The 25,543-nt window shown below is 38.8% G+C and overlaps 1 protein-coding gene across 8 annotated transcripts; it reads left to right on the top strand.

Annotated features, from left to right (window-relative positions):
* Positions 1-3,859: 3,859 nt before the first annotated feature.
* On the top strand, positions 3,860-25,542 carry LOC117425864 (DNA (cytosine-5)-methyltransferase 3A-like). Of its 8 annotated transcripts, none has more exons than XM_059003398.1 (26): positions 3,860-4,070; positions 8,107-8,237; positions 8,403-8,548; positions 8,709-8,910; positions 9,190-10,967; positions 11,148-11,316; positions 13,291-13,350; positions 14,656-14,750; positions 15,041-15,190; positions 15,997-16,068; positions 16,421-16,570; positions 16,656-16,763; positions 17,224-17,356; positions 17,673-17,795; positions 17,913-17,957; positions 18,187-18,266; positions 18,616-18,728; positions 19,233-19,416; positions 19,670-19,754; positions 19,928-20,073; positions 20,281-20,362; positions 20,465-20,613; positions 20,721-20,806; positions 20,980-21,049; positions 21,314-21,432; positions 22,493-25,542. In XM_059003398.1, exons 1-26 carry the CDS (start codon positions 3,925-3,927, stop codon positions 22,632-22,634), a joined length of 4,764 nt encoding a protein of 1,587 aa, XP_058859381.1. In that variant the 5' UTR covers positions 3,860-3,924; the 3' UTR covers positions 22,635-25,542. The 8 variants fall into 8 exon arrangements, with proteins under 8 accessions (XP_058859381.1, XP_033899044.3, XP_058859382.1 ...); XM_034043153.3 differs by having other exon boundaries at positions 20,281-20,371; XM_059003402.1 differs by having other exon boundaries at positions 4,017-4,070; positions 8,091-8,237; positions 20,281-20,371.
* The last annotated feature ends 1 nt before the right edge of the window (position 25,543 follows it).

The raw sequence follows: 25,543 nt of genomic DNA, 5'->3' as shown, positions 1-25,543 counted from the left end.
AAATGTTTTGTATCATTATTGTGTGATTCTGATATTTAGCTGTACTTCCAATGGCTTGGTTTATCAATCCTGGTAGTGGAATTCAAGTAGTCTCCTGTTTTATTCTAAGAATGAAACCTTTTGAAGTTAAACACTTCTTCAACAGACTGTTGTGAGCATTATTGTATGTTTGTACTTCTGTATATTTTTTTTATATATATATACTGCATATGTTGCAGTACCCCACTGTGCTATATCGGCTTGATAGCCTGTCCATGTAAAATCTTTAATGATTTAAATTGTCTGACCCTGCAAAAATAAAACTGATTTGACTTGACTCTCAGCATTCAGTCATTTTGATTATAATGTACTTTATTAAACAGTACAGTGTGTGGATGACTTTTTTTTTTTTTTTTGAGAAAGTTGGCGGAACTGACCCATACAGCTCCATTCATTGTTTGGGCTTCTTTGTGTGTTGAATACTGTTCAGCCACAATCTTCTGTCTGAAAAAAAAGATGTCTGGTGACAAACTGGTCTCTTATGCTTCATTTCACCTCAGCGATGAGAAATTCTGTCCACCCTTTTAATGCCTTTCTTTAACCATCATTAAGCCAAGACGTTGCCCAGAGAGGGGTGCCACCTGTCCCTGTTTTCCCTGGATCGTCCCGGTCTGGAGGAAAGGTGTCCCGAGAACTCAACATGCCTTCCCAGGACACTAAATGCCAGGACCATAAACTGAGTACAAGCGAAATAAATCAGGATACAATAATACTGCAATCGACGCACACTATCAATTGGTTGTCAATACTGTAGCAGTAGTATTATCAACGCTTCCTATTGGACCCGTTGTTTTGTACCACAGAGATGGCAACCCTATACCCAGATGATATGAATTCGGAAGTGAAACAGTACCCTGGAGATGCAAACAGAGCTTTCTTTAACTGGTGCAGATACTTGAGGTTGCCATCCTCTCAACCCAGTAGTCCCACCTCCTCAGAGGTCGTAGGTTGTAAAACACAGCTCACTAAAACTCACTTAACAAGGTGTAGCAAGTCATTATCAACCCAGGAGATGTTAGCTTCATTAGTGACCACGGCTTCAAGTGTGAAAAGACCTACTGCAGTGCAGACTAACATGAGCTCCTGCAGGAAATTCGGATAGCAGATTATTGGCATGCACATTGACATTGAGTTCTGCCGTGCATATTGACTGCACAACACTCTCCTTCCAAATAAACCACGTGGGTTGTTTATTTATCATGTGCTGTACCCTAATTACGTTATGTATTCTACCTGTTTAGCAGATTATATCACGCATTATATTTATTATGCACATCTTTCATGTTTATGTTCCTCAAACACCCTGCTACAGATCAAACTGTTATTTTGTATTGACAACTTTAATATTCCGATTTACTGAACAGAAGTGACACCCAGTAATATGTATGTAGCTATGCTATTTTTATAACGAGGCAGCAATTCCAGAAAAAAAGAAAAAAAAAACATTTATTCGCTTAGTACTGCAGCTCGAACAGAATCAAAACCTTGGCCGTTGTAATTTAAATGAAAAAAAAAACCTGTAAAATATACAGCTGGATATTTATAGATTACAGACCGCCACGACTGGTTGGTTGACATGTATACCAATGAACACATCATGTCGGATGCGGAGGGAAATGGCGGCTGAGAGCGCTAGCTTGAGACATGTGATTAACAGGGGACACAAAATGGAGCAGACGGAAGTGCAATGCACTTGGCTAATCTTGAAATTGGCAGCCGTAATGATGATTAATAATAATAATAATAATAATAATAATAATAATAATAATAATAATAATAAAGGCGAGGGCATTAATAAGATAATGTTATTATAACAAAAACGTATTGAAGGTGCATATCAAATGATTTCAAAACGGATATTACGTTACTTAAGTACCGGTATTTGTTTACGAAACGTACAATAATTGCCTCTCTAGTCTGATCTATATTATGATAGATGTAGTTATACACCCATACATTACAGTGTTTTTTAGGAGTGTATCCAGAGCGCTCGCTGTAATTTAGTAGGATAGTAGGAGCCATGTAACTATACTACACTGTAGTTACAAATACACAGTAACAAATTAAATTTACGAGTGCAACAGCTCGCTTGAAACAAATTATATCCCCTTGTGCTGTACAAGAAATCCCGTAAAAAACGCATTGTAGCGCTGACACTAGCTACAGATTAAGTATCGTAAATTAAACGATAAAAAACGTAAAAGTGTAGCCTTAGCTGTGTGTTATGGTTGTGGATCCAAATTTGGCAGATTACGGTTTATGTAGTTGTACAATATATGTTATTTATCATTCAAACTATACGTTTTTTTGTATCGATATTAAATATTGCGATTTGGTTTGTCAAAACAAAAGGTAATGCAAACGATTAATCGATTAGGACGTTAATGTCGCTGAATGAACTATGGTATATCAAAAAGTGTGTGTGATATACGAGACTCATAAAAAACGACACGTTGGCAAATCACTTACAATTTGGAAAAAGCGCGTGTATATAAATTAACCGGTCCTTAATTCTGTTCTATACTGTGTCGTTTTCTGCACGTTCAATTGCATTTTAATTGCACGTTTAAAAACATTTCTGATTTCTGGAGAGAGAGATACAAAATCAATCGTTTTCCGACTACTGTTCACATAAATGCTGCATTTCGAGATCATGTGATTTTAAAGAAGTGTGTTTAATAACATTGGCCCCATTTTGCTTGCGCTGGCTCGTCCGGTTTAATTTGAGTGCGCCACGTGGCAGACTTGCTGTTTGTGAATCCTGCCCGTGCTTGCCTGCATAGAGAAAACGCCACTTTCTCAACGACACACGAGTGTTTGCTCCCTTTATAATAGGCAGTATGTACTGGTAGCCATTTTAAAGTCCACTTGTTGCATTGCCATTGGTCGTAGTAATGGACGTGCTTTTGTTTTTGTTTGTTTTTACCCATGAAGCTAATTGCCGATACTGAATGTTTCACAGAGAACACTGGCAATTATAAAATTAGCGAAAACATGTTGTATACATCCAAAAAAGAAAGAAAGAAATAACAAACGCTGTGCAATTGGTACATTTTTGTTCTATGACTCGTTATGAAATGACGCCCCGTTTTCAGGCACATGTAGACCTATATTGTATGTATTCACCATCATGTGCATACTTGGAAGAGATTACATGTTTTTAATCATTAGTCAATGTCTCGGGAAGAAACAGAAGAGGGGGTTCAATTAAGTAACAGCAATATGTCAATCAAAACTTGCATAAAATAGCATGCAACATAAAACCATTTATAACGAAAGAACACTGAAAACGTGAAGACTTCAGGCGGAAATTCTAGCAGCCTACTTTAAGTGATTTATTTTAAGAAACACTCAAATGTTGTTTTATTATTATTTAAGACGGAAAATGATTGAAGTTCGAGATATTTGCTTTTCTTGTCTTCGATGACGCCTGCACTTAGTTACAATATCGTTATTATTACGATAACTGTAGCAGCTGATACTTCTCAACTTGATCGCGAAATCACCGTGTAACCCGTCATAGTAGGGGTTTATACGAGTTTTTGATCCCGCCTTTTTGCTGTCATTAATGTAACAATTTGTTGTCCGTAATAATTAGCACGTTTTGTTCATTCGCATCGATCTCTTAATATGTGTAATGCATTTTTCTATGTTGATGAAATGCAACCCCCTGGAGATGAACACGACGTTTTTTTTTTGGTTACAATTTCACTAGACCGTAACTCAAATGAAACGTCCAAGTTAATTACGCGACGGCCCACGTGGTTTTGTTGCCAACAATTTCTTATAACTAGACAAGTAACATTGATTAATGATGTGGTTATTGACTCAAGTTGACAAATTATTTTAGTCTTGGTGTTACTTGGTTTAAGTTGGACTGGTTTAATGCAGTTCTGTGCTCACAAGACCCCAGCCCCCTCTCCAGTGAAAGTAACGCGTCAACCTATACGTAGCACGTCACAGTTAGGGGGGTGGGTCGAACACACGGAGAAGGGAGAGCAAAGCCGGTGGCAGACCAGCAAAGCACCGAGGTAAGAATACTGTTTTTATTTATAATAAAAAATAAATACGTATACGCTGTTCTTTTACAGTACCCACTGGGGAAGCCAACGTTGGATCGATGTTGCTTTTTTAGTGGCAACGCATGATTTATTTTTTTTTTAAACAAGCAAAAAAAAAAAAAAATACACAAAGGCAGATGGTATTGTTTAGGCAATGACAAAAAAAAAAAAAAAACTATCACATAGCGCAGTCCCTTTTAATCAGTTTCACGGTTTTATTAATTTACCTTTTTTGTTTGGAAAAGGACATTTGTTTTCAACTTGCAGAAGACACTGTAAGCGTTAGAAAGTGTAGGGGCCCGGTTGAGTTCTTTTTTTAAAAAATATCATTATTTGCATCTACATATTAATGCACTTTTTTTAAAAATATAATTAAAATGCGAATGGTCGGAGTTGGGAATATTTAATAATTCAATTGTCAGTGCAAACAATACCCGTGATGTGTGAATGAGGGCTTTGTTGAGGTATATTATGGTATGTTGGGATTCAGAACCCTCACACGTTTTATAAGTAGACCATAGTTTGGCTAGTAGCCATCTTGCTAGTCGCCAAAACAAACACACACGTTTTCTTTGCCCACTAGACTTTCTTTTTACTGTTTGTTTACCCGCGTGCTGTTCTTACTGTGTGTTTAATACTATCACATTCTGGGTTTAATTAGGATCATATGTCGTTATTTCTAATTAGAATATTTGATTCCGGTTGTTTACATCATTGATTTTACTCGCTCTTATTTTCTTTAGCTTTTTTAAACTTTCCCGGGATTGACACATTTTTTTTCTTCTCGTAAGCGTAGGAGTCTGGCGGTAAAATTATTTGAGCATGCGCTTTGTTTATGGAAAAAAAAACAGGGCTTGGCTATGTGCATGCTTTATACATTATGATCTGTCTAATTATAAACAGTTTGTCATACCCTGATTTCTGTATATTGAGCATTAGCCGGGGTGGTTTCTGCTCGATTGCAACACCCGTATCTACAGATTTGCCGGTTCTTGCCGTGGCTATGAAAAATGACAGAATGTACAATCGCTTAAACATGAGGTTTATGAAGGGCAACCGGATGCTTCAAAATAAGTTAGCGCTAAGGGAGTTTTTATAGGGAAGCTGTGCATACAGATTCGTTCCAGGAAAAAAAACAAAAAAACAGCGCTGCATAGAATAGTTATGCTCAAAACGTATTATTTTTAAATTGCAAGACTTTAAATACATTGTAAAAATATGCATACTGGGGGCTATATTCTTACCAGATACAGTCATTGCAATACCCTTTAGCACACACTAACGAAGTGTACATTTTTACAATGTTCATATAATGGCTTAATGGCATCAGGTATACATATGTGCCATACGAGGTTTTACCCGATATATGCCAATACTGTTGCCGCGTGTGAATGTCGCCATAGCAACGAGACGCTAAATAGATAAGACCAATAGCACTCCTACTGGCGATCTGCAGTGAAAAAATAATCACCGAGGCTGCTAAAGAGAATGCATTTATTGCCAGTGTATTTTTTTTTTTTTTAATTGACTCTAATATAATAATCTTGGCAGGGATGATAAATGAGCAGGCTTGCTTACTGCTTTGCTATGTTAGCATTGACACCTTCCACTGTTTTTAAATAAATACACATTTACAAATACAGAGCTGCTGTTGAATCTGCAGTAAGTCACGGTTCATGTCAATCACCCTTTATTTATTTTATCCATAAATTGCACGGCACTTAAATAAAACGACCGATAGAGGGAGCAAAGGGTGAAGTGGAGCAAGCCGTGATATGAAAATCCTGAGAAAGCTTGCACGTCAGTCCAATAGGAGCGGACCTGCCCTCACGTGATAGTGAGGCGGGAGTCGTGCGCGGCTGGTCTGAACAGTTTGAACTTTGCAGGGTTTACACCGTAAGGGCAAATGGTTTAAGATTTTATATTTGTATTTTGAAAAGTAGTCTGTTATATATTACGGTATAATGATTGTTTTTAATTAAAAAAAAATAAAAAAATCTGTGACTCCTGTACTGTGCACCGCCGGTAAGCGAGCACACTTTGACGTGATTTCATGTTTAAAAAACTTAAACTTGAATGGTGTTCTTTTAAGAAAACTTACTTTACATGCTACCAATTAAGAAAATATACATTTCCAATAGTTTTTTTTTTTTAAAGATACAGTACTTAAATATAAACGTTTAACATTTCGTTAAATAGACTCGCAAATAAAACCATGTATATGACATATTTTGTATACGAGTATCATAACTGGGGATTTAAAAAAAAAAAAAAGTTTTACGAAGCACCAGTAACTGGAATATTTAGATTTTTTTGTTCCTGTAAACTCAACTTCAGCGAGTGACAGCTAAACGGTTAAGAGACTGTAAGGACTATGCTGTGCAAAAATGAGCGCAGCATTAACAATATGTAAGGTACGTCGAAAACGATTTCAGTTCAGTTTTCAAGTAGTTTTCATTATTGTTAATTTATAGTTCCCTGGTTTCATAAACATTTCTGAAAAAGCGGTTATACAACGGTGTTAACGCTTAATAACAATAATGATAACCGATTTTTCAGAAATATTTATACACTTAAACGGAAATTTCACTTAAGCGTGTTGCTGATTCCCACTCTGCATACATTACTTTCCGTTAACAATGCATTTTACTACATTATTGTATTGCTCTTCAGAACGGAACCATCGTCATTTGAAACATATTTAAATGCACAATAAAGCAAACTGCTCATCTACCTGTAATTTTAGGCTAATGAAAACTGAACAGAAATCTTATTGACTGGAGATGAGAAGCACAGACCTGCGCTATCCCGTCTTGTCCCGCAAAACCCACTCCCACCCGCTCCTGCATTTTCTCTTGGATTTTTATCCCGCTCCAACCTGCAAAAACCTTAAATCCCGCAATCATGGCAACTGAGACATATTTAAAACATGCTGATTCTGAACACAAATGCAAATATCTTCTCCATGCTACTATAAAAACAAAAAACTAAACAAAAAACTACCAGCATTGCTTAAACCACGTAACACACATGCTTCAACTCCCTTTGCTACTGTAATAATAGACATCGATTCATCACAAAACTCCACAAAACGAAGAAGCAATTCTTAGACAGCCAGCGAACATAAGCCTACTCAATCAGCAAAACGACTGTCAATTGATAGTACAATATTTACTAATTTTTAAACAAATGTATCCCAAATATTTGACTTGCCGTGTTTCCTCTTCTCGACTACTCAATTTTTTTTTAAATTAAAACTTCTACGTCCTCAGGTTTTAGATCGGTCATTTTTCAAAAACACTGACAGCAAGCTCATTACGGCAGTGGCAGTCTGTGTATGTGACGTCACAGAACAACAAGGAGACCTGTGATTCTCTGACTCGACCCAGATTCAGAGCTCGGGAGCTAAACACTTGTACAAAAGAGAAGCTCAAACAAGAGAATTAGGAATTTCCTGATTAGCCTACTCTTGGTAAACAAATGAGAGATTTAATCTGTTCCCACAAATTACTGCAAGCTGGAGTTTTCCCACCCAGTCCCACCTGCTGTAGGGCTCTAGTGAGAAGTGTGCTCTGTGGTTGCAAATAAATAAATTATAGGAACTTGATTTTTACTTGTCGAAGCGCAAGGATATGCGGTTGTGACCTTTGCATACACATTCCCCATTCCCAACACGAAAAACACGTCTTATCATATTAATGGGACATTTCCCCCAAACTATCCAGCAAGTAAATGAAATAACAGGTGCTCAAGTATACAGGAATTATCATTTTTGACAACAATGAGCAGTATATTATCATTTTGCAGAAAAAAGAAAGCTTTAACCACTGTATATGGAAAGCTGTATACTCAATGTATTGTTTAGCTGCCTCAAAACCAGACTAGTTGTTTTAATCAGATGAAATAAAGATTGCTGTACAACTTAAGTACCCACCATGACGGTGTTATATAGACCCCAATGCCACTCTTGCTTGTAATTTAGATTTTTAGTTTTTTGTCCTTGCAGGTTGTGGAAGATGGCAGTAAACGTTCGCTTGACCTCAGACTCTGCCGATAAATACAACCGTTATGAGTTACTGGCATGGATGAATGAGTCTCTACAAACAGAGTTTTCAAAGGTTGAGCAGCTTTGTTCAGGTAAAGGAAATACTACCAATAAAGGAATGTCTTGCCAGTTTGTTTTGAAATTAGCTTGTGTGGTTTGAGCATAAAAAGATTTGCCAATGCCCTCTCCTTGTTGTGTTTTGTTTTTTCTCTAGGCGTTGCTACTGGTAAAAGTGATCTTTATTCTTCCTCACCTAGGTGCGGCGTTCTGCCAGTTGATGGACTTGCTTTTCCCTGGTTCTGTGTGTTTGAAGAAGGTGAAGTTTCAGGCCCAAGAAGATATTGAGTTCTTCCATAATTACAAACTGTTAAACGCAAGCTTTCTGAAATTGGGTGTAACCAAGGTAGGTATCAAATATTTATGTTCATCAATACATTGCTACCAAAATTGATTTGTACAGTGCCTGTTTGTAGCGTTCCCATTTAACCATCTTTGAGAACTGCAACATCTAAATCCATGTGTGTTACTAAACAACGTTTTTTTCTTTTTTTTTCTTTTCATAGACTGTACCTGTGGACGAATTGGTAAAAGGAACATTTCAGGAGAACTTCAGTTTTACGAAGTGGTTCAAGAAATTCTTTGATGCCAACTACGAGGGTCATGCTTATGATGCTTTAGCTGCTCGCGAAGGGCAGGAGATTCTCCCCGTGCAAACGAACGCCTCATCTTTTAGATGTAGGCAGTTGAAGAACAAAGAATATGCACGTAAGACTATTCATTTATTCCTCATACCCGAGTGTCTAGTCAGGCAGAGTTTAATGAGATCCTTTGGCCGAGTAGATAATTGTTCCTGAAGGATTTTCACGGTTGATGTGAATCAAGCAGTTGAAATGTAACATCGGAAAATAAAATATTTAGAGATCTCTAGTTTATTTAAATGTTTTCTCATATGTTCGGTAACTTTTAAGGTTAATTGTGGGTGTGTGTAGTTTGATTGGTGGTCACTCAAATTATAATTTTTCTTTTGCTTTGTTTATCTTCTAGAGGTAAAAGTGAAATGTGAAGACTCAGATCCTGAAGATGAATCGTTTAACAAGAAAAGGAAACATCGAAATTCGTACAATCACTTCTGGCAAGAATGTTTTGACTGGGTTAGCCCGGGTAGTCTAGGTGAAATGTATGCTTATTGTGACATCTGCGAAATCAATTTAAATATAAACCACGGTGGCAAGAATGACTTAAAGCGACACGGTGAATCAAAGAAACATCGGAAAAATGCCCAGAAAAAAAAAACATGGAAAGTTCAAAAGACTAACAGCAACTTGGAGCGAAGTTTGCTTGACTCCTTTCCCTGTGGCTATGGCACTTTGAAATTCATTGAGAAATACTGCAAGGATCTGGAAGTTATTCAGAACATGTGCAACGGTGGAAAGGTTTCGCGCATCATGGCACGCTATGTGATGGGACTGAAATATCCAAAGGATATAACTGACATGTGTTGTCAAACTCCATATTGTATTTATTTATACCAGAATGTAGATTTGGGAGATGCGGAGAGAGCTAATGTCATATTGGTGGGTTTTTTCAGTGAAACAGTTGGGAAAAGTGTGATTCGATTTTTTGACGTTACACAATGCACAGCAGAGAGTGTACAGACAGCTTTTGACTGCTTTGTAGAGACACTTAAGAAATTTGATATCCCAATTCACAAACTTGCTGCTTTCTATTCGGAGGGTGGAGCTTCTGATGATGATAACTTTCTTTCCAGGCTAAAAGAAATAAGCCCTAATGTTGTTAATATGGGAAGCCTTTGCCATATGGTAGACTGTGCCAGCAAATCTGGAGTTGCAGCAATGTCCACTCTTGTGGATGAACTTGTGTTGGATATTTGTAATCATTTCTTATCCTCTTCCAAAACCAACCAGAAATTGAAGGAGCTTTTTGTGAATGTGGAACCTTTCGATTCAGCCCGACCTGCATCGGCACAGTGCCTTCTGCTCAGCGAAATCATCAAGAAGATGCTGGCGGCATGGCCTGATCTCATTAAGTACTTTCAGTCTCGCACCCTCAAGGGTGACAAAATCCGGGTAATCTGCGAAAGGCTGGAAAGCCACAAGGTCAGGGTGACGTTCTTGTTTTTGAAACACGCACTGGAACCTCTGTGTGCCTTCAGCCTCAAGCTGCAGAACCAGGAAAGCCTTCTCCCGCTGCTGCTGAAGGACCTGAGCGGAACGCTGCGGGTATATGCTGGTAGGCTGCTGCTCCCCGAGGCAACGGTTAAACTGCTGAAGAGTCAGGATCTCAAACTCCTGGGCAAGGCAGAGAATGTACTGCCACACAGTGAGCTGTGCGTCGGACCAGAAGCTGAGAAGTACCTGGCGGAACACGAGGATGACCTTGGAGCTGCTGACAAAGCCGTGTTCTTTAAAGACGCTGCATTGTTCTATTCTGCTGTGATAATGCAGATGCTTCAGAGACTCCCATTGAATGATAGCTCCCTGAGAAATATCTCCACTCTGTTGAATCCTGCCTGCAAATTGAAAATCACAGGGAAAATGGTTGTGGACCTTGCTTCCCAGCTTGGAGTTTGTAGCAACTCAGAAGAAACTAGCCAACTCAATGATGAGTTTCTAGAATATCAGCTGTCAGAAAGTGATACAGGCGCCAGTCTATCCTGTTTGTCAATGCAGCAGTACTGGAGTAATGTTTTAAAATCGTCTTTCTCTGGCTCTGGAGGACAGCTGTCAGTTTTCCAAAGACTGATGCTGACTTTGTTGTGCCTACCACACCCCGCTTTAAAAGCAGAGATAGCCTTCAGTAAGGTAAGAGGGGAGGGAAAAAAAGAAAAACACTGTTTTTCAGTCCAAAACATTTGCCACAAAATGTTCTCTTTGGCACCAATCAGGTTTCTAAGGATGCTCTCAGAATTATGTATTAATATATGCATTGAAGTGCATTCTGTATAAACAGTTTTGTTTTGGAATTGTATTTTCGTCTTGCAGGCAGTTGAGAACGGAGACGCGTCGCTCATTGATGACAGCTTGTCTCGCAGTGAGTGGGAAGACACCACAGACCTGGACCTCACTAACGGGACTGAAGACAGTTTCCAATCCGCTGAAGAGCCTTCCTCACCACCGCGCCCCAAACAGAACACGGAGACCAGCTCAACAGGCAAGGCAAAAGGAGCACTCTGCTATTGAGGCTTAGGGAGGCTGTTGATGGGTTTGCTGTGTTGAAACTGTGCACCCTACTCTCAAAGCATTTACTCTGTATGAACTGTCAAGAAAAATGTGTTTTTATTTGTTATCGGTATAACGTTCTTTAACACGTGAGGGAAAGCTTTGTGAATAGAGTCTGGTGTTAACATGATGAAGAAAGGTAGTTCTTTAAAACTGTAAATTGGAAAAGGAGAATGGGAGAAGAGTTATTTATATCTGATTTGAAATTGACTTGGAATTTGAGCAGGTTTTGACTTGTAGCAATGTCCCTAATACAGTTTAATGTGTTGCTAGGGTAGACGTAGATGGTAGTTACAGATCTACATATTTGGAACAATGTGTAGCAAATTCTTCAAGCTGCTGTTTTGTTATGTTGGTTTGGGGTGTTCCGTATGCTTCAAAAAGTTTAGGACACCTTCATGAGATCTGGATTCAGAGACCTTGTGCACACTGAACTGCACCCTATTTTGTGACCAAGGAATACACTGTTTGAATTCTTTGTGTAAAGCATTGCTCATGTGTTTGGCAATACATATTTCTGATTGTGGGCTGTATTCCATTCATTATAGATTAGGTGTGATTTTTAAATGAAACGTACCTCAAAACATCAACGATTCAGTGTTCACTGAAGAATGTTTCATATATTAGATCTGCAGTGCTTGGAGACAAATATGAATATATGTATCACAATACCACTGTTAGTGTTGAAGAGTGAATTATATTATGTGTTTCAGGATGGAAATAAGACTCCCCAGCCTAGCAGTTTGATCCATTCCTGGTTTTAATATGAGATTAGTAAGACATTCCTGAGCGTGTTACCTATACACTGGGGCTAATCAAGCACATATTAAAACCTGGAATGGGTGAAACTGCCATGCAATAGGAGTCTTGTTTCTATCCCTTTGTTACAAAACTAATAAAGGGATCCCTAATTACTGTGCATTTGTCTGCCAGTAAAGAAAATAATGCAAACAAATTAGTAGTTGATGTCAGCATTGATGTATTTCTCAGTGGTGGGTATGGATTGATTTAGTATGAAACCCTGGCAAAACAATTGTTTAGCCCTGGTTATTGATGGAAATATTGTAGGGCTTCATCTGTGTATTTGCTGTTGTAGAAATGTTGTCAGTTGACTGCCCTGTTTCATAAAATGGATAATTTGGAGGAATCAATGATGCAATTGTGTCTTTGAGACATTTTTAAATTTTAATGTGCAAGGCGTTCTGTTTTTAAAGTTGTTTTAAAGCAGTGTTGATATCCACGCGGTATTTTAAATGTGTTTAATCATAAAACAGATTGGAGAATACCATCAATACAGTTCTACGGGAGAGCGTCAAGGGACCCCCATCAAACATGGGGGGGGGGGGGGGGGATAATATATTCATATACTTCATACACTGTTTTTTTTCTGTACCATGATCCATTATTTCAAATGAATTCAAAGCTTTGATGAGCTTTCACATAAAATTACCACCTTTACCATTTTGCTTTTGTGGGATACATCATCTGGTGGAGGAAATGGTAAATTCCAACACCACCAAATACACAAACTCTGGTTTCAACCAACCAAAAAATGTCTCCACCATCAAAATAAGCAATTTGAGGTCAGGCCTGGAAGTAAACTGTGACGGGGGAGGGTTGCTGTAAACCTTATTTGTGTGGCCTGTTGCAGTATCAAGGACAATGTATATTGAGCCAAGAAAGGAAGCTGAGATGTGTCATTGGTGGTGAAGGATACCTCTGTATTTGTGTGCTGGGAAGACAACAGAACATGGCTTTAACAAACTAACTCATTGAGGGGTAGAAATGACAATACTAAAATCCTGTTCTTTTTAGGTTACATACAAAAAAAAAAAATCTGGCAACCTGGGCTGGTAGTCCACAGAATTCGTGCCATTTTTGTTTTTTTATTTCTTTTTATTTGCAGATATGGTTGAACTTTGCCGGATGAAGCCCTGTGTTGTGCTGGTGGAAAAGAGGATAAACTGTAAGGGAGAAATCAGAAATTATACCCTGTTTTCTAAACACACAGTGCATTTTATATCTGTGGCTACATCCTTAACAGCGATTTAATTTTCTTAAACAGTAGAACCTATCATATCCGATCCTATAAGATACGATACAGATGGAAACTGATCGATGCACATTTTATTATGTGTCTAGTATATTCAGCTCTTGGCAATGACAGAATAGATTCAGTTGCATATAAAAACCAGGCGCTAGAAAAGAAGGGAATTGCTGCAGACCCGGAGGCAGTCAAAGATGGTGCGTTTGGGAATGCAGTTTTACCTTTGACATGCTGGCTGTCACTAAGGTTCACAGCAAACAGGAAAATTAGGGATTGACAGAATTACTGAAACCATTGCACAGTACCTTCCAATGCAGCTTGTGTTGTGCTTCTTTTTTTTTTTGGGGGGGGTTTTTTAAACTCCTCGGGTTAACACGCACTTTCGGTGTGAAAAATGAACTGAACTGTAGGATTAATTTTGCACGGACTGAGAAGGCACGGTAAGAACCGTTTTTGGAATGCTGTTTTGTAAATTGCCATATACTGTATTGCAGTGCTTTTTGTTTTAAATACTGCTTTTATTTTTTGTGCTGTGATTTTTACTGGTGGTCTTTGGTGTTTTTAAACACTACCTGCTTTGCCTCAATTTTGTTAATTTGTAACGCCAGATGTTCATAAAGCAACTGTAATGTTGCATAAAAACTCCTTCTGAGATGTGATATTTGCACATATCCGATGGACCCCTGGAACACATTGTACCGGTTATGGCAGGTTCTACTGTAAAGAGGTGAAGGACTTTCACTGAGTTGGCAAAATGCCTGTTGGATGCCTGTTGGATGCCTGTTGGATGGAGTCTGCTGTCTTTGGGTACAGTTCTATGCCTATATATGGGGAACAAACAAACCTGGGAATGATCCAGGACAAGCTTGCATATTGATTCTTTTTTTGCAATGTGATTTTGGGCTTGCACTGTTTTGGTTTGCAGGTCTTTTTCTTTGGCATGGCTGGAGGGATTGTGGTTAGCGGTTGTGCACCTATAAGCTTGGCTAACAGTATGAGTGCACTGTACTGGGTTATTGTATAAAACCCAGCATGGTGTTTTTTTTTTTTTTTTTGGTGGTGGTAAGAAATGTGCATGAACTTTTAAGCAGTTTGTTTTAGGTAAAAGGCTCCAAATGAAGACGAAGGCTCAAATTCCAAACGTGCCATTTCTGTAGAGTAGAATTCTGTATTCATGGATCAATACATTCTTTTTTTTTCCTCTTTTTTTCTTTCCCTTTTCAGATACAGAAAATGTCATTATCCAGTCTAACCAAAAAACAGCAAAAAGCAGCTCTGATGTGGGAGATGAGAGTTTTTGGGATAACTCTTTTAAAGAGGTATTTTAATACTAACGTCAAGGGTGTATAGAGCAGTACTTTTAAGTTTTCCAACTCGCACGTGTCGATTGCTTAGAAGCATGTTCAAATCTAGCTGTGGACAACATTAAAAGTAATTGTTTTCATCTCCATGCATGCTTTTAAGTAGAAAGCAGTATCCCAATACATCACGTGGACTAACACAAAAAAAGGTCCTAGCCCAGTTAGGCCTCATCTAGTAATTCCCTCTTTGTCTGGTATTATTACTGCTTTTTAAGCAGAGGCTTGAGTTTGGGTTTTTGTTTCCCTAGGGGGTGCCCAGGGGAATATATGGGTGGGATTCAAGTCTCCGACAGAAACCCCCTGCTCGCAAAATATATCAGGCAGGTGCGAATTCCTGGGAAAAACCAAAGACTGACAACTGCAGTCCAAGCACAAAAAAGAATTTAAGCACACCTCTGGTACGTACCTATGATTATAACAGTAGCAAGTGTGGTATGGTACAAGAGGCATGCTCACTCTCTTAACCAGCTGCTCTGTTGATGTGTACCTATTCCATTGCTGTGTTCACCCCTCCTAGGTTCTAACAAGACAGCTATGTACCGATTCCACTGCTGTGTTAACCCCTCCTAGGTTCTAACAGGACAGCTATGTACTGATTCCACCGCTGTGCTCACCCCTCCAAGGTTCCAACAGGACAGCTGGGCTCAGATTACTGTTTGCCTTGCTGGTTGAATATTGTGTTAGAACAAGCATATTCTTGTTTAAATCTTGATCAGCTTCAATTTCCTTATCCCAGTTAATTGAATAATAGAGAAACTTTTTTTTATTGTGCTTTTCATTTGTAAGATGGCTATTTTTCAATTTTTTTTGTTTGTTTTAAATCGGTCTTCCACTGTATGCTAGCATATTGGTTTGTTAAACTTTACTGTTAAGTTTTACAAAAGGAGCAGGACCTTTTGTAAAAGTGCTTAATTAAGGAGCATTTAGCTTGCTTGAGAGTTGGATCCGCTGTAATCAAGCACAGCTGATTGTGTGCTGCAATTCCAGTTCGGTTTGATTGTCTGATTTGGAAAGCATTTACCCTGCGATTACACAACGGTACAAGCCTTCTACTTTGTTGCACTGCACATTTGCGGTGCTTTTGACTGAATGGAAATACGGTGCAAGGTGAAAGGATTATTTTTATACTCCTCTTTATAGGTTTTCTATTTTATAATTTTACTTTTTTTCATTTTTTAAGTTTATTAAGTTTTTTTTAAAACAGGAGAAAAAGAGTAAGATGGCTATCTGCACCTCTACGCCAAGAAAGGCAGCCAAGAAGTCATTTCCATACACGGTAAATCAATTCCAGCCACACCGCACAGCACTGTCTCTTCCTTGCGTGATTCTTGTGTTGCCTGTGTTGAGGGCGTTCTGGAGAGTAGTGTCAGAGGTTCCTCCCAGCAGACTCCAGAACAATTCATAAATGCCATCAAAGTCAAACATGCTTGCTTTGCATCATTGTCGTGGTGCATTGATCTGGAGGAGCCACCCTTTTTTTACCTGACCACGTTTCTCCAATTTAACTCCTTTTAATTGCCATCTTCTTTTGTTTTCCAACCTTCAAACAGTAGTATGGTAGGTTTAATTCTATGACTTTCTAGTATGTCCTCATCCTAACAATGTCTCTGTCTTTTACCTGCCTCTAGGACGGGAAAGGGTTCAGAGTTGGCGAGCTAGTGTGGGGGAAGGTGAAAGGCTTCTCCTGGTGGCCAGGCCTTGTGGCTGGCTGGCCGCACAAGCAGGCTCCTGCCTCCATGAGGAGGGTTGAGTGGTTCGGAGATGGCATGTATTCAGAGGTGGGTCTGTCACAGTTGCACTGATATGCACATACCGAATGGTTTCCTCTGTAAGTGTTGCTAAGAATGCTGTTTTGTCTTTCAGATTTACACAGAGATGTTGCTCCCCTTTGCAGCTTTCTCAGAGTGTTTTTCTAACACTTCCTACGCTGATCTGCCCGCTTATAAGGATGCGATCTTCCAGTCGCTTGAAGTAAAGCAACGTTTTCATCTATGCATCGAAGCAGTTGGCACAGTTTAACCTAATAGCTTAACTAACAGTTGATTTGATAATATGATATACCCTGCCAGGGTAAACAGCTGGGTTTTACAAGAGCATTTTGCAGCACTGATGAAAACCATGGATGTCATTAACTGCTATTTTTCGGGTAATCCCAGGATCATCACATGGGGTTGATGTAATCAACAGTGATTTCTCCAGCACTGTAAAATGTCCCTATTAAATCCAGCTGAGGCTTATCCCAGCAGGGTATAGGTTCATCACATTCAACCCTAAGTGAATTTGACAAACATTATGGCTAGTGCCTTGATCCGTGTAACCTGTAAATGTGGTATTGGGAAAACAAAGAACTGACTAGTCACAAATTATTTAGAGAAATGCTGTGTCAGGTTTTTCTTTTTACAACTTACAAACAAACAATATGTTTGTGCAGATAGCCGGTGAGAGATCTGGGAAGACATTTCCACCGTGTAAGAAGGACGAGCAGCAAAAACTCATGCTGGAGTGGGCATTCAAAGGGTTTCAACCAGGAGGAGCCGAGGGCCTGAAACCACCTGAAATTACAGGTAAGAGAAACAGCCGTCCAATTGCCATGAAACTTGATACGGACATTCCATAAGCTCTTGATTGTACCCAAATCATGCCAACGAAGGCAACATCTTTAAGAGTCTGTTCCATTGGATTTCAAGCATTGCATGTACATTTATTACAGTAAGTTATTACAACAGTTTAGTGTTGGAGTGCTGTGTTGCTTGAACAATAAAATGTCTTGCTTGTGTTGCAAAACCTTCAGGTACAGACCAGCAATTGAAATAAATGCCTTTTTGAAGTTTTTCATGTTGGCGTCCTTGATTTTGTCTTTTTTTTTTGTTTAAACTTCAGAACCAGCAGTAGTCCTAAAAGAAGACCCTATGGAGATCCCTATTCAAGATTATCAGCCCCCTGTGAAGAAGCATAAATACTACAGTAAAAACAAAGGCGCAGCTGAGCAGGACTACACCAGAGGTGAGGAGTGGATCCTGGGAGTCGTTCTGCTCTCGGTTGGCCTGGGAAGAGGCTTAATGTTCTTCAGATGGCTTTTCTTTTATTTAATGGTAATGGGTCGTTTTTTATCTTTTCCAGAACAAATGGTCCAAGAAGTTTTGCAAAAAGGAAAAAATTTAGAAGGTAAGTTTGTGCCTCATATAAGTGGGGTAGAAGGTGTCTACTTAAAATGCAGGAGGAGGTGATTTGAGTTTAAAATATATATTGCAAAAACTTGCATGACGTTGACAACCTATTACATTTTTTCTAAAATTTGAAAAACTTTCGATTTAGTGCTCGGGTGATTTTAGAATATTGTCAAGGGAGCAAAAGGTAAATGACAGGATTTTTTTTTTTTTGTGTGTTTTTCCAGATTTCTGTCTGTCTTGTGGGACCGTGAGAATCGAGATATTTCATCCCCTGTTTGAAGGAAGCCTGTGTCTAAAGTGCAAGGTAGGGTACAGATCAGTTCTGCCTTTTCACTGTACAGAGCTACACTGAGAAATATTCCATGTCATAGGATACCTCCTTCTGGGATTCCATGTACAGTAACATTAGATTATATATGCATTTGCTGTAGTTTTTATGATGACCTCGAAATATAGCAAATTAATGTAACTGAAACATTTATGATGAAATATGTGGTTAGGACAGAAAGGTATCCTTAAGTGCTAGTCGGTGCATCCAGATATCCAGCAGGTAATGACATCTGCTTCTGCCATTAATGCTTAACTGTAAAATGTTCAGTTTGTGTTTCTTTGCCACTTGCAGCTAATCATTTTATTTAATGTTTTTCGGGCAGGATAATTTCTGTGAAACATTATACCGTTACGATGAGGATGGGTACCAGTCATACTGTACAGTGTGTTGTGCTGGTCAAGAGGTCATTCTTTGTGGAAATTCCAGTTGTTGTCGGTGAGTGGGGGATGGGGGGGGGGGGGGGGGGGGTTGCTAACCCTGTAACATGGAGATTCACTCTGGACTCCATGTCCTGGTGTGGGTTTAGTGTATTAAAAAACAAAAACAAAAAAAGCAAACCTTCAAGGTTAAAAACTCGCCCAGTCCTAGTTTTCAGAGCTGCCCTCAATGAAGTGTATTATTGAAATGATCAGGAGTTTGACCACTCAGGCCCCTGTTAAATTGTTCCTCCCTTATAGCTGTAACTCTTAATGATGAACAGACTGGGGTGAGACTTACTGAGGATGTGATGAGCAGTGCACTCACTTCATAGCAGATTTAGCAGTGGCCTGATTGTTCACATTTCTGCCACCTGGTCGTTTTAATATTATACCTAATCCAGGGAAGATTTGAAACCCAGGACTGGGTGCAGCACTTGTGCGATTTCTAAAATTGAATTGATCTTTGTGACTAGAAAGTTTATTTTCCCGTATAGTATTGCGAGCTTTCTCTCTTCCTCAGGTGCTACTGCATTGATTGTCTGGAGTTCTTGGTGGGTCCGGGGACGTTTGAGAAAGTGAAGGAGGTAGAGCCCTGGCATTGCTACCTGTGTCTGCCTTCTAAGCGCTACGGACTCCTGAAGCAAAGACCCAACTGGAGCGTTAAAGTTCAGGAGTTCTTTGTGAATACCAGCGCCATGGAATTTGTAAGTGACAACCCTCTCTTGGTACTTTTTATGATACATTTCACACTGCACTTGCATGTGGTAGAAATCATTTTAACATATAACGTGATTGAAGTCCGAGCTGCTTATTAAATTCCTCAGGAAAAAAAAGAATTGCCTAGCATGCCTGACAAATAGATTGTGACCTGCCTGGCTTAAATCTGACTGGTTGGTTTTCATATTCTAAGATGGCACGACTGTTTAGTTTAGAATGATGTGTCTTCCTGATTCACAGGAACCCCACAGGGTGTACCCATCAATCCCCGCAGATCAGCGTCGACCCATTAAAGTCTTGTCTCTCTTTGACGGCATTGCCACAGGTAAGATTTGTGTGGTTTTAAAAAATTGTTTCTTGTTTTGGAATAAGACTATTTATTTTTGTTTTCTTTTGTATCCTGCTTTTAAAAAAGCTCTTCATCCTCCCGTAGGTTTACTGAAGGTACATTTTTCAGTGAATGTGTATTTATGTATGTATTCATTCTTTATTTCCCAGGATATTTAGTCTTAAAGGATCTGGGCTTCAAGGTAGACCGGTACATTGCATCTGAAATCTGTGAAGACTCTATCGCAGTTGGCCTTATCAAACATGAAGGAAAAATTGAACATGTGGATGATGTCCGAAGCATTACGAAAAAACATGTATGTAAAAAAAATAAATAAAACACACACAAAAAAAAACACTTTGTTTTTTATCTGCCAGAAGCTGTACTTTGAATAGTTTACCAGCTACTCTATATCCTCACATTGCTATTTGTGTGTAATCCGAGCGTTTACCTACTCAGTTTGAAACAGTGGGTGCAGCCGTGTTTAACTTGTGTTGTTTTTTTGTTTTTTTTATCTTTCTAGATAGCAGAGTGGGGTCCCTTTGACCTGCTGATTGGGGGAAGCCCCTGTAATGACCTCTCAATTGTCAATCCAGCAAGGAAAGGTCTGTTTGGTAAGATCTTCTCTGTGTGCACCCTGTTTAAATGTAACCCGCTCTGAAAAGTTGCTGCATGTTTGTTTGTTCGTTCTTTCTTTTGTGTTCTAGAGGGCACAGGAAGACTGTTCTTTGAATATTATCGTTTGCTGAACATGCTTAAACCGAAGGAAGGAGACTCCCGACCTTTCTTCTGGCTGTTTGAGAACGTGGTGGCCATGGGTGTCCGGGACAAACAGGATATTTGTCGCTTCCTGGAGGTACTAGATCTTTTTAATATTATTGAAGTTATTCCTGTGAGAAGTTATTGCAGACTAGGGATGTCCTGACTTTGGTTCTAATTTGTCTCAACAAACATTATTTCCAGTGCAACCCCGTGTTGATCGATGCAGTCAAAGTGAGTCCAGCGCATAGAGCAAGAAACTTCTGGGGTAACATACCTGGAATGAACAGGTATGCGAGACCTACCTATTGATCTCATCATACATTTCTAAATTATTACACAGGTACTTTTACAACAAAAGTAAATGCTGTCAAATTTGCCAGCATACTTCTGTAATTGAACTGTTTTAGACGTGTCTTGTTCCCATATATTATAAAGTATTGTTTTTGCCCCTCTCCTTTAGGCCACTTGCTATTTCTTTGAATGATAAAGTTGAACTACAAGCCTGCCTAGAACATGGCAGAATAGCAAAGGTAATCCTGTTTGTATTTGGTTTCTGTTCACCCACTGTTGTGTAGTGTTCTAAATTAGATTAGCAGTATTAACTACTGGGGGAATAAACTAAAAGCAATAGACTTACTAAATAGGGATTGTAGTTTCCACCAGAACACGTTTTGATACCATTAAATTAAAAATATACTCGTATAAATGCTTTGTGGACTTTCTTAAATAACTCCTGTAAACAATGCATCAATTTGCTAATTTTTTTTTTTTTTTTTTTTTTTTTTGTTCCTTAGTTTAAAAAAGTCCGTACTATCACAACACGTCCAAACTCCATTAAGCAGGGCAAACAAGAGATGCTTCCTGTTGTCATGAACGGAAAAGAGGATAACCTGTGGTGTACAGAGCTGGAAAGGTAACCGTCTTTATTTACACCTGGAGGTGTTCATGAAATACGATACTTCATGATGTGATACGTAAGGTTTTGTTTTTAAATATTTAGCCAGTTGCACTTTGTTTTATCTGCCAGCAAATGACTTGTAAAGGAGGAATGCATGTTAGTGCGTGCTCCATCACTGTATGCTGTTGAAGTTTGTCCTAAATACAGTGCTTCCTCGCTATAAGGCTCTCGGTTATAACGTGCCTTGGATATAACGCTCCTACAGCATGTCCCCCAATTCCCTATACTAGTGATTCATGCAATATTTCTACAGTAAATACAGTACTGCTGTTCAAACTATAAACAACTTCTCAGTCTAACTTCCGTTTCTGTGTCTCCCTTTTGATACAGTATCTGAACTGAAGAAAAGCTGCACTGGCCCTTTTTTATAATAGACATGTTATTCAGCATTCGTTTTATAACTAAATAAATATTAGGCCTATTACATGGCTATCTTTCCTAATGTAGTTACTTTTTTGCTGCAAGAGGAGCTGCAGCTTTCTCTGGGAGACATGACGCTTCAGCCCCACTCCGGCAGCCGAACCTGGGATGAGCCCATTCCCTCTTGCTGTCCCGACCCGCTCTCCTTCTCGCACTTTGTTTGTCGCTTCGAACTGAACTCCCGACCACCGTTTAGCCAGGCTATTTATAGTTTAAAAATAGTATAACGCTCTTCGGTTACAACGTTATATTGTGTGTCCCCCGAGACCCGGGTTATAGCGAGTGAGCAATGTAGTCCAGTTCCGGACGACTTGCACCTTTTGACTGGTCTGTGTGTAAACATGTTCATTCGTTTGCATCTTGCTTCCAATTATGGCTTTTTGGGGGGAGGTATCCGATTTTTACATGTGGTTTAAATGTTTTAAGGTAACTAATTGAGGTCATTGTTATTTTGCTTCAGTAACAATTTCAAATTTACCTGTATGCAGTCATACCTGTACTGTGGTATGACCCACTTGGGTGGCCAGACTAATTGTGCCAGTTCTGTAAAGCGTTCTGTGAATTGAGCACTATGATTTCTTTTCATTTCCAACAGGATCTTCGGCTTTCCCAAGCACTACACAGATGTATACAACATGGGACGCGGGGCTCGTCAGAAGGTCCTTGGAAGGTCGTGGAGTGTCCCGGTGATCCGCCACTTGTTCGCACCCCTCAAAGACTACTTTGCCTGTGAATAGCAACAACAATGCAAATAACAAGACCTCGCACTTCAAGACAACACTTTTAGGTTCCAGCAAGGAGAAACCAACCACAAGGCAGGCACGGAGACTACAGTGCTAGGGGTTGGCCGTGACCCCCCCCCCCCCGCCCCACATGTCTCTTTAATATTACAGGAGGGCATTATTTTATGGTACCATCAGCTACTACCAGTTACATGTAACTTTTTAAAATATACATTGTTTTGCTCAGGATTTTTTAAAGATCATTTTTAAGGTTGTCAGACTTGGTAGTCCTGTTTTTAAACAGTTTTACAAGTACAAATACTTTTGTTTTAAGTACATCTCCGGTTTAATGCGCCGCTTGCAGCATGATGTTGCTGTTACAAAACTGTTAAAATTGGAAGGCTTGGTATTTTTGCCGCTTCACAATTGTAGACGTTCTGAACAAGCATGGTCAGTTACAGCCTACCTCAAAGCTTTCCTGTAAAACGCGCTGTGCCTGTCTTTTTTTATATTTTTAAATGTATTCAGTGCCAGCAAATGTCGGTTAAAATTGGCTGGGATCTGCATGATCCCAATTGGGTATCATCCAAACTCTTCACTTTGGAGCATTGGGGGTTTTCTTGTTTTTTTTTTTTTTTTTAATTTAATAATGGTTGTTTTTTATTGTATAAACATGGGAATACCTTTTTAGACACAGGAGGTCAAACAGCTGTCAAAAATGGATGCCGCCTTTACTTCATAATGAATGTGTTATGTGCCTCCCCCAAGATGAGCTGTAACATGTCTCTCATTGCTCTGACTGGGCTTAAGGGGCTGTTGTCTTGGATGATGATCACAGAATAATCAATAATGACTTTATATCTGTTATGTGAAGTAACATGTTTTTTTTAGTAAAATAATTGATTAATCAAAATTGTAGGATTTAAGTTGAAGGGATACTCTTTATATGTTTTATCAGATTCATTAAGTATAATTTCTTCCCATTTTCATATCCTGCTATTTTGTGTTCCTTGCCGTACACCATACAGTGTTTTGTGCTTAGATTTAACCTTCTAAAAGCTGAATTTCTTTAGACATGTCCACTAGCAGGTGTGCAACTGTCATTTCTGTCCCCCCTGCAACTGTGGCTATACAGTTGCACGCCCCTATTGGTTATTTAAAAAAACACTGCATCTCAGAAATTCACTTTGTTAGAAGTGCTGTACGTTTTTGTCTGTGATAAATCCCATTATCTGAACAGTATTTCATTTTAATGTCAGTGTTACGTGAGGATTTAATCTCCATGGATGATTTTATTTTTTGCTCTAGAAGTGAAAAAACCTTCATTTTAAGCTAAAAAAAAACCCCTGTTTGAGCTGATCTCTTGTGTGAGAGTTCTGAGTTTGATTCCCCCCCCCCCCCCCCCCCAAGCATGGCCATTCTGGGATTGATTGTGTTAGAGTTGCTAAATGGAAATTGAAAAGCCAATGGAAATGATGTTGTGTATTCCTGAAGGAAACCTATTTTAAAGTCATTTTTACTCCAAATGGGAGTAGATAGTGTGAACAGAATCAGGTAGGGAACGGAATCCACAGTAGCATTAAACATCTCTCAAAAGTGCCTCCTATACTCAAGCAAAAACAAGAAGTGATGAACAGCTTTAACATCGGTTTGTCTTGTGAAAATAGATATGTCTGGTTTAATAGATTCGGGAGCAAGCTGGCAATGTTAACTAAGCTAGGCCTTCCACAATCTGCAGCAGCATTTTTAAAAGAGGCCTTTAAAGTGTCTGCCTGCAAAGCAGAGTACAGCCACACCATTAACTGCAAAGCTAATGCTCTAGGATTGTATTGTCAGGAAGCAACCGGTCCTCTTTGCATTGTCCTGTTCTATGTATGTCATGTTTTAACTAGGTTTCACAATTCTGAAAACTGACCAATAGTACTTTATTGATAGCTATGTTTAATCATGGGAGTAGCTTTCAAGGTCTTTTCATATGCATTTTTAGCTGTTGTAAAAAAAACAAAAAAAAAAACAAAACATAAGCCAGTGATAACTCTTGCATGCAAACCACACAGAAATAAGTCTCAGGTGAAATCTCACTTTCAAATCATTTCCCCTTCAATGTGGTATATAAGGATGTATAACTTTCTGGTAAAGCACAATGACGACCCAAAGCAGTCTGATAAATATAAATACCCATTCAGCAATAGCAGTCTCTGCTTTGAGGAACCAAACCATCTCTAAAGTCAACGAGATATTACTAATTCCGCCTCCTTTTTTTTTTTAAATTTGTTTTTAATATATAAAACAGAAATTGGTTGCATATCCCATTTTTTAAAGTCTGCTTTTAATTTCACCCATCAAAAGGAACTGCTAAGTACTAGTCTGGTCTGGTGCTTTAATAAAAATGTATCGGACTTGCTTGTTTCCTAGTAATTTGCAAATAGCTACAAAATTAGATAACATACAAATTGAGTTTCATAATACAGGAGCAATATGCAATACTGACTTTTTAAAAAATGTTTGTAAATCATGTGAACGTAAAACTGGTGCTATCATTGTTTTAAACCAACAGAAAAAAGCCAGCAAATATTATGCCAACATGTGCCCTAGACTAGAGTTGTTTGTAGGCCTTGTGAAAAGTGATGTCTTTGTACTGTTAAGATTTCACAATAATACCTCATGACAGATTTAGAAGGGGTTTTAGGGTATTTTGTACTTCTGTTGGTGCTACTTTTGTAATTCTAGTTTTAGACTTTTTTTTACCTCCCTTATATGTGTACTCTGTTGGTAAAAGGGTTGCTGACGATATCCGTGAATTAATAACAATTATGATCAGTATCTCAAGTTTATAACTCCGTGTTAGAAACATACCATTTATGTTGCCTGTTATTCTATGTATTGTATGTGTAACCATAGAAAATAAAGTGAATGTGGTTCAT

This window comes from Acipenser ruthenus, chromosome 29 (genome assembly GCF_902713425.1).
Source record: "Acipenser ruthenus chromosome 29, fAciRut3.2 maternal haplotype, whole genome shotgun sequence".
Taxonomy (NCBI): Eukaryota; Metazoa; Chordata; class Actinopteri; order Acipenseriformes; family Acipenseridae; genus Acipenser; species Acipenser ruthenus.
Note: the sequence above shows the minus strand (reverse complement) of the source record. Positions and strands in the feature narration are given on the sequence as shown.

Excerpts from the sequence above, each read along its gene's own strand:
- LOC117425864 (XM_034043153.3), top strand. The coding sequence starts at position 3,925 with ATGCAGTTCTGTGCTCACAAGACCCCAGCCCCCTCTCCAGTGAAAGTA. Across the intron at positions 14,751-15,040 it reads GGGATAACTCTTTTAAAGAG|GGGGTGCCCAGGGGAATATA; the intron begins GTATTTTAATAC and ends TTGTTTCCCTAG. Across the intron at positions 15,191-15,996 it reads AGAATTTAAGCACACCTCTG|GAGAAAAAGAGTAAGATGGC; the intron begins GTACGTACCTAT and ends TTTTTAAAACAG.